General features: G+C 42.5%; 1 protein-coding gene across 1 annotated transcript in view; it reads right to left on the bottom strand.

The window, feature by feature from the left end:
- Positions 1 to 814: 814 nt before the first annotated feature.
- Positions 815 to 16,194, bottom strand: part of MSRB2 (methionine sulfoxide reductase B2) — a 20,062-nt gene continuing 4,682 nt past the window's right edge. The window contains exons 2-5 of the mRNA XM_006907008.3: positions 12,977 to 13,077; positions 7,783 to 7,859; positions 2,445 to 2,592; positions 815 to 1,543 (exon numbers count right to left, since the gene is read on the bottom strand). Of these exons, the coding sequence (XP_006907070.1) occupies positions 1,439 to 1,543; positions 2,445 to 2,592; positions 7,783 to 7,859; positions 12,977 to 13,077 (431 nt within the window). The 3' untranslated portion in view covers positions 815 to 1,438. The remainder of the gene's footprint in view (positions 1,544 to 2,444; positions 2,593 to 7,782; positions 7,860 to 12,976; positions 13,078 to 16,194) is intronic.

Genomic DNA, 16,194 nt, shown 5'->3' with positions numbered 1-16,194 from the left:
ATAAAAAAAAAAAATAATGAAACAAAACTTTAAAATACCAAAATAAAGTTCCTCCGAGTTAGAATTCTATGTTCAGGGAAAATAATTCCCCAGAAATGAAAGGGGACCAAGCTCATCAAAATTTACACATTAAATATGTACAATTTTTTGGTATGTCAATATTTCCTTAATAAACTTTAAAAAATGAAAGGAGAATAAATACATTTTCTCACCAACAAAACTGAGAAGATTCATCACTAGGAATCATGAAGTAAAATGAAAAGTAAAAGGATTTCTTCAGGCAGAAGAAAAATAATCCTACAGGGAAACATGGAATTTTAGGAAGAAACAAAGAGCAAGAGAAAGGGCAAATATGTAGGAAAATGGAAATGAATATCGACATGTACACTCACGATTTGTGGGGTTTAAAATGAAATACATGACAATAACACCAAAAATATGGGAGGGTGTTAATGCAGTTAAAGTGTTCTGAAGTTAGTATTCTTGGACAAGTAGAAAAAAGTAATACTTTTCATATGACCAGAGCAAGGCAACCACTAACACAAGAATTAAATAATGCATTATAAGTTAGTAAAGAGAAAAATGGAATAATTAAGTTTCCTTTCTGCCCACAAAGTCTCAAAGAAAATGATTTAAACACTTTCCGTAGAAAATTACTGAAGACTCTCAATTTGTAATACACATGAGTTGTCTTTAGTGTTAATATAATCGAATGCCAACTGCCACATGATCTAATGATTTTTTTCTGGCACTTGATGTAGGAGTCATTTTTGTAAAAGAGAAAATTCATAGACTTAGACAAAAAGCATAAACATAAATTTTAGTAAATATTTTATTTGAATAAAGTCTAACTCTGTAGCCGCTTTTATTCATTCTCACTGAAATCTAAGAAACTTCCATTGGAACTTATGCAGGTAGGAAGGTTGGAACTAGAATGTTCAAGTTCTTCTAAAATTTTGAAAAAGAATTCTGCACCTCATCCATCGCCATGTGTGCCCCTCTACGTTCTTCCCCGTGGTGCTTCTTTCAAGACTGGGCTGCTGACTAATCCCGTTATTTTCCTTCCTTTTTTCACCTACATGTGTCCATGGAGGACTTAACTGCAATGGAAAGTTTAGGGTAGTTTGCAGGAATTTTTTGGCTTATGGTCCATCAGCTTCTTAATGTCCCCACAGAGCGACGTCCTCAGGTCCCAGACAGAGCCTACAGAAGTCAATCTGATGGAAATGACTGTCCCTCTGTCATTCTGTGAAATTCCACAGACAAAGCTGGAGTCAGAGTTGAGTTAATTTCAGGTAAACAAATCAAAGCTGTGACTTGGAGTATCAGCAGCAAAATTAGCCTAGTTTGGCAGTAAATAAAGTAAGCCATTTACATGAGTTATGAAAACTGAGGGTACCAATGAGGGAGTGGCAAGGGACGAGGACTTGGGAGAAAGTCAGCGTCTCCCCGGCTTGAACTTCAATGCCACGCTGTTGATGCAAAACCTCTGACCAGCAGGCCCGGGTCCGTCAGGAAACACATGGCCGAGGTGAGCTGCACACTGCAAAGGAGAGAGGCCTCGGTCACATCTCCACGGACACAAAGCTCTTTATGTAAAACTGGACAGATGAGCCCCACATGGTCGCCCCACCCCAGTGTCTGATATCTGTGTGGGGAAAAGTCTAGGGTATCAGCATTTGACTAAGAAGTGTAACAATGCAGAGCGCAGCAGCAGTGAACAGCTCTCTGCTTCATCAGTGAGGATGTGAGCAAGTTACTGAACTTAGGCCTTGATTTACTCACCTATAGAATGGGGATAAATACACCTATTTAACAGAGCTGTAGTGATGAGTACTTGATATAAGGTATGTAAAACATTAATGTAATTTCTGGATAAGCATTCAATGATGTTGTAGTTGATTTACTATTATTATTATTTTTTTACCTAAAACTGCTATGTTGATTTGCTTGCCTCTGATATTTTATAAAACCAGAAAATTTGAGCACGAGGATATCAAAACTAATCCGTTGTCTGGATTTAAGCCACTCTCTCCTACTAAGCTCACAGAAGGAATATGCGCTGATGTCACGTGCAGTGCCACTCTGACGGCTGGTGACATGCCGCACAGTGGGGAAAAAGGTAGAGAGGTGCCAACCATGCTGGACCTTCCTCCTCCCTGTCCACGTTCAAAAGAATGTGAAGGGCTAACTCTTTCTTTCAGATCCCCACTCTGCTCCCAGCTGTGGAAGGCTGGAACCAGGAAAGGCTACTCAGAGTGGCAAAGAAAGGCTCTTCCTCTTATCTGCAGTGCCCAGGATGATGGGAGGGAGGGACCAGAAGTGGCGTGAGTAGAAATCCAATGTGCTTCAGTGACAACCACATATGCCAAGGACAAGAGAGCTCTTTGTGGCACTTGGGGCAGCATCAGGGAAAACAAAACAGGCAAAACAAAGAAACTCACCTTCTTGCAGACGACCTCTGTGCGAACCGATCCCAGCGAGGTATCCACGCGTCTCAGGATGCTGGTGTTGCTTTCATCAGAGCCAGACGCACCATGGGCCTCGGAAAACGAAGGCCACCCCGTGCCGGAGCAGTACTTTTTCTCAGAACTGGAAAGACATGTCCAACACTACGGCTGCTACGACTGTTGTGAATGTACATTCTTCCTCCCTCTCTCCTCTGCCAGATCCCAAGGACAGCTACGTGACAACCAGTCCCAAAGGCATTCTGCCCACTGCACCTTCACTATGAAAGATGTCCCATTGCAGTGAAAGGATTCCTCGTTCTTTTGATGCTAAAGGCTTCCCTCTCAATGTCTGACAAGGACCTAAAAACGCTAGCTTTGTGAACTGTGTCACACAGATTGAACCCCATGTATTCCAGATGTGGTAAAATGGGGAAATCACAATGAAATAATAGTGGTTGAAGGAGGGCATCATGAGCTTGGCATATCAAGGAAGTGTGAGATCTGATGAATAGCCATTTTTATTGAGGGGAATTTCACGTTATCTAAACACAGAAGCCTGACTGCATGCGGAGATCCAAAAGCTGCCTCTGCCACTTAGCTGTGTGAAACTGGGCAAGCTGCTTCACCTCACTAAGCCTCAGTTTTCTCATCTGTAAAGTGAGATAACATCTACCCTATGGAGATGTGCTGAGAATGTAAAGAGCTACTCTCTGTGGAGTATATGGTAAATGCTCATGAGTGCTCACTATGGCTATTATTATTAATAAATAAGCTTAGTCACCCTGAGTCGATCACTGCAGTGGAGCCTGACCTGGAGAAGGCCCACAGGGATTAGTGCTGCTGACGCTGGGGACGGCCAGAGGAACCAGTAGAGGAGGAGGGCAACTAGCAAATCCGCTCACCAAAGACCCGCCCTAAGTGCTCTGAAAGATAAGCTCCCTCAAATGGCACTAGGAAGATAGATTTAAAATTTTTAAATTGTAGTGAGATAGCTCTAAGGAAAAACGAGAAGAAATGAATTATATGCCCTACAAAAAAACTGAGCAAAGGGAAAAAAATCTGGTGAATAATCAAATCCCTAGACTATGATCAGAGACAGGAAGTCAGCTTAGAGCACAAACCCCGGTAGAAGTGTCTAGTGTGATGCAGTGATTCTCAAACATTCTGGTCTCAGGACTTCTAATACTACGAAATTACTGCGGATCGCTGACGACTTTTGTTTACATGAGTTATATATATAAATATTTAACAAATTAGAATTTGTTAAATATTTGTGAATTTAAAACATGTACATTATTTTTGAAATAACTGATTACATAATAATATAAACATTTTATGACAGATAGTTTTACTTCCCAAAATGAAACAAACATTTAGTGAGAAGCCTTGCATTACTTTACAATTTTGCAAATCTCTTTAATGTCTAACTTAAATAAAGGCGATTGAATCGTCATGTGTGCTTCTGCATTCAATGCGGCAGTGCTGTCCGGACTGAAGTGTAGGAAGAGGATGTGGCCTTGCAAATATGCAGTTAGAAAACAGAAGGCCCGATCGATCCCCTAAAAGGGTCCCTGGACCTCTCGAGGTCCTCAGACCGGGCTTTGAGAACCACAGGTATGACTTTGAGGAGAAAGGGCTTTTTGACTTCTGAAAGACACGGGTGTGAATCCAGGCTCCACTTGTCACATCTATGTGACCTGGCAAGCTATTTAATCTCCTAAAGCCTCAGCATCATTATCTTACAGGGCTGCTCAGACGGTTAATGGAGATACTTTCTACATACAGTGTCTTCAGTGTAGTGTCAGACACATGGTACAAAAATCATAGCTATTATTTTTTAACATTAATAATAACAGATATCCATGAAATTTCAGCAGCCATGGGTCCAATGAGAAGAATCTACACATCCAGGTTGGGTTCTCTGCAGGGCTTTTCCATAGGTTCACGAACATTTGTCTTTGCCCACGCTGGCCCAGGGGAAAACATCTTAAGTATCTTCTAACCATAGCCTTTCCACTCTCAACATTACAAACTAGTGATAATTAAAGGAATTTTGATGGAGAATTATGAATATAATACATTATTAATGAATGAATCTAAGACTAATGAAAAGTAATTTAAAATATTTTATGGGAAAAAATAAACCTTTATTGATGCAATTAACAGAATCTGAAGATTTTGCCAAGTAACATGAGAGGCCATACAAAATTTAAGACTGGCAACCTAAATATTAAGGCCAATTGGAAATCCCGATATATGTATTGAAATGATTAGCGGACTATAAGGCCCAATCTCTTGAAAAACTAAAACCATTCTGGATCATCTCTTTTCATGTACTCTTAGAGGTGTTTCTTTTGTTTAGTTTTGTTATGTTTATTTGCTTTGTTTTTCTTCATTTCTGGAAATTCCGCAGGTCCCCAAACCAACAGCAGAGGCATCTGGCAATAACTAAAACCACAGTAACTTAGAAGACTTTCTGTTCTTTTGAAGGGAATGAAAGCCCAAAATGAGGGGATGGGAGCCCAAAAAAGGCTGTTACCTACTTATAACATGTAGGACATTGGGATGTAATGCAAAAAAGGAACTAGTATTAGACTCTCTGCTTCCTTCTAAGATTATGGCCATGAAATATGTGATTTTAACAAACATTTCCAGAAGTGGCATTCAAGGGGCAGAGAGGAAGCAGGGGAGGGGGCAAAGTCATGGAATTCCAAGGTTAATGAAGCGAAGCAACAGTCTGGAGTACTCTGGGGAATGATAACATCCCACGAGTGTTCTTGACCTTGGAACCCAAGATGAAAGGTTTCTGACTGGCAGCTCTCCCAGAACGTGCACCACGTTGGTTCTGTGAGACGGCGAGTCCACAGGCAGCAGCAAGCCCCGCCGCCCAGAGGCCGTAGCCCCACATCCACTTGACTCTTTACTATTTAGTTTTGGTCGACTGACTTTTCACTTCTTTTTGACTCTATACGAGCATTTGGAAGAACGTTTATTTTTCTCCAGCCCTGTTCCCTATTATTAAGGCTAGAGACTGGGGACATGGGGAGGGGAAAGATGAAAGGCAAAACAAGGATATATTCCTAAGATTATCCTCTGGAATGGGAAGCACACTCGGGAATATAGTCTTCTTTGATTGATTCTCATTAATTGGAATATATTCTCAATATATAGTCATGTATCTAGCCCTAAAAGGGATCTATCTCTAAGGATACATCATTGCTATTACTGAGTGGTTGGCATGTGCCAGGCATTGCTCTGAGGCTTTTACGTGTCAGTCACAGCTCAGCTGATCCTCCCAACAGCCTTGTGCGTTCAGTTCTACTGTCCTGCTCATTTTATAGGTGAGCAAGCCGAGGCAGAGAGGTTAAGAAACTTGCCCAAGATTATAAGACAATGGACCCAGTATGTACCCTCCGGGCAGCCCTAACCACTCTTCTACTCTATCTCTCCTATAGACAAATGCATCTTTAAGAAGAGCACATTCTGGGACCTAAATGATTCTTATGAATTTATTCTTATTTCTCAATCTTGGCTGTAATAGCAGCAGGAAAACAGAACAGAAACAAACTCGGAAGTCCTTAAGAAAATGAAAGCTATTCAATAAAACTAAATGACTAAAAAAGAAATGAATAGAGTTGGTGAGTTGGCAGTTCAGTAAACTGGCTACTAGGTACACAGGCCTCTGGCAAATCATCTGGCTGTCCTGCCAGTCTTCGCTGCTTCACTGCCTTAGTGACTGGGGGCTGGTCACTCAACTTCCTTAATCCAGGCGAGCATGGTGCTAACACAAAAGCCACTGGCCGCGTGTGGCCTTTTAAGTTAAATTAATTAAAATTACATAAAATAAAAAATTCAGATTTTCAGCTGCATTAGCCACATGCCACGTGCACAGTAGGCACATGGGATTAGTGCCTACCATACTGGATGGAGCAGACACAGAGCATCTCCATCACTGCAGAAAGGTCTAATGGGCAGAGCTTTCCACTCTGGCCTCTTAGGTCTCCCTGGATCCAACGTTCTGTGGTTCCAGGCCTGACCCAGGAGGTGGGGGGTGGGGGCAAGAGTGGGGGTGGCACTGTGCAGGAGGAAGGTCTCAAGTTTAATACTGCATAAACTAAAATACCAGTGAAGTAACAGTGTAGCAGAGTGCTCTTACAAGGGTGGCCTCTCACCTTTTGTTCTCACAGTCCAAAGGCAGAAGCCCATCACCTGTCTGTAACAAGGCAGTCCTTTACACTCTTACAATGTGGTTCTTTGGCTAAAAGCAGGTGGCCCTCTCGAGGTCCTACTTCTCCTCTTTAACAGAACCAGAGGTTATGGCATAATTAATGTCTCAGAAATACGTGTACCACATTTTACTGTGTCAAAATTAACCTTCCTCTCCTAGTTGTCCCCAGGCCACCTTGGGCTGACTGCCACCTTAGATATCTCCTCACCAGCCACAGACAGAGTGAATGAGTCTGGGGAAAGGCCTGCCTTTCTGTAAGCACGAAGGAAAATCAATCCTTACAGGTGGGGTCTGGCTTTCCAAATTTGGCCCACATTAGCAGGAAAGCCCAGTCTGCTCAAAGCCCAAAGGACATAATGTAGCACTGCCTAATGGAAGATTCACAGAGCTGGCTTGATTTATATTTTATTCTAAACCAATTTAGGGTTGATGCAAAAGCAAAAAAAAAAAAATCTTTGAAGTTCTGAAAAACAAGACTTCAAAGATGTTTTCCTTTCTTCTTCTTCGGATCTACTTTTTTTTAGACTGTTTTCTGCATGTCTAAACAAAAAAGCCTTTGTTGAGAGATTTCAGATCCTGATTGACTTAAAAGAGGCTTTGAAATCAAGGGACAATTAAATTTACTTTTAGCTACAGAGAAGAGGGCATGGTATTCGCTACTGTCAAGCATTGTGGAGAATCTGTCCTCATAAAATTCTACATTTCCTAAATTGAATTATAAACCCATTTTTCCCTGGGAGAGATATAGTTTTAATCACATGGCCAAGCAAATATGATTATGGCTTAGATTTCTTTAAATACTTTCCAAAGAAAAAAATTCTAATAGCTTTCTCTTAAGGTGCTCAGCAAGTCCGATTATTTTGCTATTTTTCAGGAATACAGAAAGAAAGCATACAGGCTAAGAATTCATGTTAACTGCTCTAAATGCTAGAAATAATAAGACAAGCAAGTATCCTATATAAATAGCTCTCACAATAGCCATGCCAAACCAGAAGGACAAATAAAACAACATGGGTATGTATTTATCCAAGGCCTCACAGGAGACAGAGCTGAAGGAATCTGGAGGTGTGTTCTCCTTCAGGACCTCTTGATCCTTTGACTCACCTGAAGAGTGGGCTGTCACAGCACACACAGTGATACATTCCCGATTCCGTGTTATTCAGGTAGACCCCACTGAATGGCTGAAAGTCAATTAGATAGACCATGTTCAGGTTTCTCAGAACAGCAGCAGGAGATAATATAGTGCAGTTAAGTCCACAATGAAGTCCCCAAATAAAAGACTTTTTATGCTAATTTGACAAAGTGCAAATATCACCAGAGAAAAAATTATCATGCATCCAATGAAGCAGACTGAGACTTTGTTTACACCCCGGCCTTTATTGTGCCAAATATTCAGATCATGACGTTAATAATGCCTTGAATTTATGTAGCACCTTTCATCCAGGAACAGCAAGGTCCATGAAAAGGGGCGAGAACAGTGCTTGGACTATGTAAGATTTCAGTCTCCATTTCAAGTCAATACGACGGGAATCTAGTCTACTATCGAAAACACTCTGAAATCTCGAATTAAAGATAGAATATAAATACCTAAAAAGCTAGGCTGGTGAGATTGGGGTTGTGCCTTTAATGTGCTTCACACAGTGTTTAGGACACTGTGCACTTAATAAATGTTAAACAATGAGCTAGGTTCTCCCAGTGCCCAAGTGAAGACTTAGATGAGATTACTATGTTAATAATAACAATGGCTTCGGGAGTTTGCAGGTTTTCAAAGGTTTCCCAGAGGAGCACAAGGAGACCTGCAGCAATGGGTGAACCGAGGCAATGTTTTTTAAAAATGTTATTTTATTTTGCGAAGTGGATTTCACTGTTTAAAAAAAGAAGACCATTTTTGTCTAATTTCTTTTATTATCTCCTCTGGCAAAGAAAATTAAGGAAACAGAAACCTTTGCGTGAGCTGACCAGGAAGCACTGTCCCTTTTTGTGGGACAGAAGAGAAGCAGGAGCATGGACTGGATCACTGGCTCACAGAGCTGCCTCGGGACAGGCACTGGACTCTTCTGGCCGCTCTAGATACCCCAACTCAACAAACTCAGAGGCCAAACATTCAAATTCCCTGTGTGGTGTTAACGGCACACTTTCAGTGAGCTAAATAATGGACAATTTCAAATTAACCTACTGAGCCAACCATCTGGGCACACTTGGATGTTTTTCCTCTTTAAAGACCCTAAACTTAGCTGCAGAAATCTGAACAGTAGTGAGCTGGTCTTTTTATGGCCCGTCTCCAGGATGCCCGCTCCCAACACTGGTTCGAGCGAGCATCTGTACTGAGGAGGCAGTTTCATACCCCTCCCTCCTGGGCTGATGAGATGCACACGTTCAAGGGCTCCCAGTCCTGAAGCTGGTCTAGAAAAGCCTACTCACAGGATCCAGAAAGTCTGATAAGATTCAAAATATAATTTTGTCATTGCAGAGGACAGAGGAAGTGACAGGGACCTGGTACTACAGCTGAAAAAAATTTAAAATGAAAAGGTATCCTTAGCTGAAACGTTTGATGAGATGACATCTATGCGCTGCCTCCCTGCCTGGGATCCTGATGTCTCCCCTTCCCTAATTATACACACAGCCTAGCACTTATTGAGGGCCAAACTCAGCTGCCATCTCAGTTGTTCATTCTAGTGTCCACCAGAAAACCTAACATGTACCCAGTGCTGGGCTGGATGGGAAAAAAGATCAACCCATGGTTCCTGCACTCGAAGAATGTGCTACCCAGTTAGGAAGAGGCATTTGAGCTGCCAGTGATAACGGCTCCGCGGGGAGATGAGCAGGGAGTGTGGGTAGCACCAGTCCCTTTACAACTAGCGGGGTTTCCGGGAAGGCTTTCTGTGCCAGGTGATGTGTGAGACCAGGGTGTTTTTTAAAAAACCTTTTATTATTTTTTAAAATTACACAGCTGAAATGATATTTCTGATAGGAAAATGCCAAAACACTGTGCTGAATTATGAAGGATGAGTAAGAGTTAATCTGATGAAGAACTGGAAGAGTCTTTTAGACAAGCAGAGCAGCTTGGGCACAGCCCATGTGACAGAATAGGACAAGGTGGAGAACAGAGAAAGGTGACGCTAGAAAGGCAGAGAGGCCTAGATCAGAAGGGGCTTAGCTGAGACCACGCTAAAGAGTTTAAACATTTCTGAAAATGGGAAGCCACTGGAAACTTAAACTGGGTGTGCACACAACAACCACTTGAAGAATGGCTTGGAGCAGGGGCAAGAAGACCCTGGAGGCAAAGAACAATCAAACGGCCATTAATGCAGGGCTGGATTAAGAGGTGGCAGTAGCAGTGTAAATATAAAGAAGAGGACAGATTCAATCATTATTTAAAAGAGAAAACTAAAATGACTGACTGTATGGGGGAGGGGAACAGAGTCAGACACAGAATGAAATTCAAGAAACCCCTTGGGTTTGCAAGGTCTGTGCTAGGGCCCGGATGTTTGTTGAAGCCCAATCCCCAATGTATCTGGAGGTGGGGCCTTTGGAAGGTGACTCAGTCATGAGGGTGGAGCCCTCAGGAATGGGATTGGTGCCCTTATAAGAATGTTGCTTTCTCTCCATCATGTGAGGACAAGCAAGAAGGTGGCATTCAGGAAGAAAGGTGGCAAGCCAGGAAGAAAGCTCTCCCAGTCATCAAGTTGCTGGCACCTGGATCTTGGATTTTCTAGCCTCCAGAACAGTGAGAAATAAATGTTGTTTAAGCCAGCAGTCCCCAACCTTTTGGGCACCAGGGACCCGTGCTCCTATGAGAATCTAATGCCTGATGATCTGAGGTGGAGCTGAGGTGGTGATGCTCACGCTGGGGAGCGGCTGCAGATACAGATGAAGCTTCACTCACTCGTTCACCGCTCAGCTCCTGCAGTGAGGCACAGTTCCTAACAGGCCACAGTACCGGTCTGTGGCCCAGGGGTTGGGGACCCCTGGTTTAAGCCACTCAGTAGTCAGCATTCCGCTAGAGCAGCCCGAGCTGACTAGGACAGTCTATCTGGGCCAATGGGAGTACCCCCTTCTTTGATCTTGTCACGCAACATACCTATTGGAAATAGAAGAGCCTTAAAAAGGGATATTTTGTAAATAATTTCATATAGCTCTATTTACAAAGGTGGGCACAGGGTCAATGGAAACCAGCAAGGGAAGGTGAAGCACCCTGGGCCAGTGACTGTAAGAATACACTACCCCTACTAGGTCTTCGGGACAAAGGAAGGGGCAGTTACCAGAACCTGTGACACTGCAGCTGCAGGTGAGGCCTGTCTGCAGCGGCTGTGACCTGCACTAGGGGAACACAGCTCCAGAGAGGACCCTGGATCCCGACTTCTCTCTCTTGGCATCCGATCTCGCTCGCATCTCCCACTGGCCAAGCTCAATCAGTAGCCAGAGGGGAAGGGGGTTGGTTGCTCTGCTCAGAGCTCAGAGCTCAGAGCAGAGCGAAGCATGTGGAGAGTGAATCCGTAGGGCAGACGGGATGAGCTGCATAAAGCCTACCTTCTATTGATATTTGACTTTTAGTTAGTGCTCAACCAGGCTATAAACTCCTTTGTCATATCTAGCAGGGTATTGGCATATTACTGCTGCCTAATAAAAAAACGTGTAACTGAATTTTGAGTCACCAAGTAGAAAGTTAAGACGTTTTATTTTTCTTTCCTTAGCCTCATGAAGCTAACAAAGGCTTATAGTTCTGCAATATTCTAAAATGTTAAATAAGGAAATGGATTGAGTGAAAAAGATGTATAACATTAGTTAAAATAATGGATGAGGCTCATTTTGTAAAATGGCCAAACATACAGAGTATATTGCACCATCTGTTTGAGAATCTCACAGATTTACTGTCCTAAACATCTGGCAGCTCATCTCCAGGCTCTGTGTAATATACCAAACCCTTCCTGGCTCTGTCCCTGAGAACAAGGGTGGCTTAGAATATTTTAGGAATACACACAACTGTAGAAAGCATCACGTATGGCTCCCTTGTGCCATCTGCAATAATGGTGAATGCAGTTTCTTTCCCAGTGAAGGCTGTATTAAAATCCCACCCCAGCAAGTTTCCAAAAATACCAGTCTTTCACGAAAATCTATCAGGACCTGATGGCCTAATGACTTTAGTATCAGAGAAGTCAAGGGTGAGACCATGATTATATGGCCACATGCACACGGACAGCCAGCTAAACTTTTCAGGGACTGCTAAGGTAAAGATATACTCTACAACTTTGCAAAACCATTGTGCTGTGGTCCACTTTGTGTCTGCTTCACAAATGAAAGCATCTAATAACCAAGTTCAATAGCTATATTCTAGTGGCCATATTTGGGTCTGAGACAGACAACTTGTTAGGAAATGCAGCACTGTAAAAATGGTATTATAACCAGGAACCAATGAGGACTGTTCTCTCAGGAAATGAATGAAAGCTGAGATTGCTGAATGCAGTGTAAATAATGTTTTCAAAGCCATTTATGTTTTGAGTGCCAGGCACCATGTTATGTGCTAGGCATATACCAACAATGGCAAATGCTATTAAGGAAAAGGACCAGTACACCCAGCTTGGGGCTGAGTAAAGGCTTCCCTGAGGAAATGAGGTTTGGGCTGAGAGCTGAAATACAGGTTTGAATGAACTGGGGGGACGGTGGTGGGAGAGAACATAGGGTACCAGGGCCGTAAGGGAGAAGGGAGCCTGGAGGGAGGGGGTTGAGAGCTGAAAGGACAGTGGGGCCAAAGTGTAGAGATCAAGAGGAAAAATGGTAGATTTGAGGATGGGGTGGGAGGTAGAGGCAGAGCCTTTAGGGCCTTATTAACTACCTAAAAACTTTTCTCTTTACCTCAAAAGCGGTGGGGAGCCACTAAAGGATTCTGAGCAGGGGAGTGATGTGGTCAGATTTGTGTTTTGAAAAGCTTCTGGTGGCTGTGTGGGGACTGACTAGATGAGGAGCAAGAATGGTTGTGAGCAGAACGACTGGAAGCTCCTGCAGTCGACAAGTGAGAGGTGGAGGGAACCTGGACCAGTGTGGCAGCAAGAGACGTGGAGAGAAGAGTGGGTTACTTAGGAGGCGGAAGAGACAGGCGAGGCGATGGAGGGCGGAAAGCGCCATGTCCAGAAACCAACATGTTCTGGCTTCTAAACTGGATGGATGATGACTTGAGAACAACGGAACAGACCAGATTTGCAGAGTAGATGATGATGAGTTAGGTGCTGTAACGAGATCTGTTCCAACCCTCCCCTGTCCCTTGCATCTAATCAGAAAATTGTATATCCACTTAGCTTACTGGTTCAGTTCCTTTTTCTCTGGTGACATAGAATTGCTCTGGAGTCAGCTTCTTTTGCCATTCGCTCTTGGTGAGTAATGGATCATGTTTTGTAAAAAACCCTGTATGGTAAATAAGAAATTTTAAATTAAAACAAAAAGGCACAATGACCTTTTGTTCCTTAACTTCTCTCCTAAAGTGCACTGTTGCCCAGCAGAGTGAGTCAGTCCCTTCCCCTCTCCCAGTCCTTCATTATTCCCAGGGACCGGAAAAAAAGTTCTGGTACAAAATACTTTAATTGAGCCATTAGTTTAATAAGAAATGAGGAGTAAGCAGAGAGCTAGTTTTCTGGTACCCTGCCCTCCGCCCCGCCCCATCCCCTCCACCAGGCATAGAAGCTTAAGAGGCAGCTGAAATTTGAAATAATGCAGAATAAATTCTCCTCAGATACCTAAGGGTAGAAATTGATCCTTCTTCCATTACTATGTTGAAAGGAGTAGTTTCTGTCAGATGCAGCTGGGAGTAGTGAATTATTGGAGAGGAAGGGACGTTGAACTGGTGGGTTATTAAACTCCTCTCCCTTGCGGGTTTATAAAGATATCTCTGATTTTGTTTGTCAAGGGAGGTCTTTATTAAAAAATTTTGAGTGGAAAAAAGAAGAGACTCCTATAGCATATCCTCCTGAAAAAGAAACTGAGACCCACCTTAATCTATTCTTATACGTAACAGTTTTTGTTCACATTTTGTTTCCTTTCTTCTGCTCTCTCTGGATTCTATCTTACTACTTTTATTCCAATGAATGCAAACAAAGTAACTAGGACAATACAGTATTTTTGACCCGAAGCCTGCAGAGGACCAACTAGTAGTTATATGCAGATTTTCGACACTGTGTCCCAAGCCCAGGCTTGTTCCAGGGTCAGCTGTACCCTCTTTAGCCAAAGTGTGTGTGTGTGTGTGCATGTGCGCGTGTTGGGGGGGGAGGGGGGAGGAAGGGTTGAAGCTCAACTATATAATAAAAGTTTTAATCATTCAACATTAAAATTTGAAAGGCTCTCATAATCTGTCCACCTCAATTTATAAAGAAGAACATAGAGGCCCAAAGGGTGAGTAACCTGACCACAGCATTGAGAGTGAAATGTTAAACACCGGTGATGTCACCACTACATGTCAAACATGTCAAAGTCATATTTGAAATTCATTTTTGGTTACGAAAAACTGCTAAATAATCTCTCAACAAGAAAAGACATATCTTCATCACCAGGTCATAATAATGTACGATAGGGTATTTTCGGTATTGCATATTATTGATTGCTTATGGTCATTTACATTTTATTAAAGGGTTTTTACCTGTTAAATACATTACGAGTTATCCTATCTTAAACAGTTTTTATAGGGCTACAGGGATTTCTTTTTTACTATGGAAATATACCTCTCACATTTTCCTAAGGGAATATAGTTCAGTTATACACAATTTTTCAGAAACTCATCTCTTGGGGAGCAAAGCAAAATGTATTCATGTGACGATTATTACTCTTCAGTGGTTTTCAGAGTTAACATGAAGAATCCCAAGTAATAAATGGAGAAGGAATGATAAAATTTTAAAAATCATCATTTCTGTAATTGCTAAAATAACTAAATCAAATAAGAATCATCAGAGGATTCTAAACCTCCTGTGTGAAAGACTGTTGAAGAATGAAACAGTCAAACATTTTCAAAATAGAATCCCAAAGATTATTAATTACAAGGAAGAAAAAATGCTCATACAATGGAAAAATCTAGAAGTCACCACTTTAACCAAGTAAGCAAAGTTAGTATCAGCCAACAGTGGTGCAAGCTGACATCAAGTGCCTCCAGGTGTGACACCTGCCACTGCGCTGAATCTGTTCTCAGAGCTCACTGAGGACCTCTGAGTGAAGCTTAGGGACACTTCGCCCTTATCTCATTTACTTCTCAGTAGTGCTGACACTCTCTTTTGGGGTACATTCTATTCCCTTGGCTTCCATGACACCAAATTCTCTTGAGTCTCCAGTTATTTCCTCAGTATTCAACTCCCCTTTCTTTAGCCATGCCTGGAATCTTGGTGTGCTTCAGAGGACACAGGGGTAAAGCAAACAGACAAGAATCACTGCCCTTACAGAGTAGAGGGCAAATTAAATAAGAATGTACAACTTGAGGTTATTTTTCAAAAATCACAAAGGAGATTAAAGAGTGAGAATGTGTGTGTAAATGTATTTGTCTGTGTGTGTGTATGAGCATATGCACATGCACACACAATTTCACATAGGAAAGGCCTAAGAGATGACATGAACAAGCATGCCATGTGAAGGCATACCTAGAAGAGCATTGCACGCAAGAGGAAAAACAGGTGGGCTGGACCTGGCATGTTGATGGGCAGCAAGGAGGCCAGAGCCACTGGGGTGGAACGAGGTGGGGAAGGCTGGTAGAAGTAAGAATAGAAAGGTAAGGGGGGCCCAGGTCGTTTAGGGCCTTAAAGGCTATTGCAAGGATGCTGGCTTTTACTTTGAGTGAATTTTGAGGGTTAGCAGAAGCATGGCATGAGCTAACATATTTTAAAAAGGACTAGTGGCTGACAGACTTTAAAAAAAGCAGACAGGGCAAAGGCTGAAGCCCGGAAACCAGTATGAAGGCAACTTGAATAAGCTGGCTGAGAGATGGAAGAGACGGAGAGCATGAAAGAAAAGAGCTGGAGTCACGACTCCACGGCTTTGGTCAAGCACTGGAAGACGGGGCAGACCACAGGAGGAGTAGGTTCGAATGCCTGGTTTTGGATGTAAGTTTTAAAATGTCGATTAGATATTCAAATGCAGATACAGGTAGGCAATCGGATATACGGACTTAGAATTCAGGAAGACACCCAAGGTAGAAATGTCAATTTGGGACACCTCAGCATTAAGATTTTATTTAAAGCCATGACACTGGAGGTCCCCAAATCAGTGAATATAGACAGAACAGAGGGGCCCAAGGGCTTGACTCGGAGGCACTCCAAAATTTACAGGCTGAGGATATGAGGAGGAACAGACAGAGATGGGAAGGAAACTGCAAGAATGTAGGATTGTGGCTGCTAGGTATTTAAGGAAAATGGCACAATCTACTGTGTTGAAAGACTACGAAAGAGATGACTGCTAGCTGACCACTGAGTTCAGCAGTTGAGGTGAAGTGGGAGTGAATCTGACTGGAATAGATTTAATGAGAGGAAGGAAAGGGATACCGTGCCTACA

The sequence above is a fragment of the Pteropus alecto genome, unplaced genomic scaffold (assembly GCF_000325575.1).
Source record: "Pteropus alecto unplaced genomic scaffold, ASM32557v1 scaffold11, whole genome shotgun sequence".
Taxonomy (NCBI): domain Eukaryota; kingdom Metazoa; phylum Chordata; class Mammalia; order Chiroptera; family Pteropodidae; genus Pteropus; species Pteropus alecto.
This window is presented reverse-complemented; position numbering and strand designations above follow the sequence as displayed.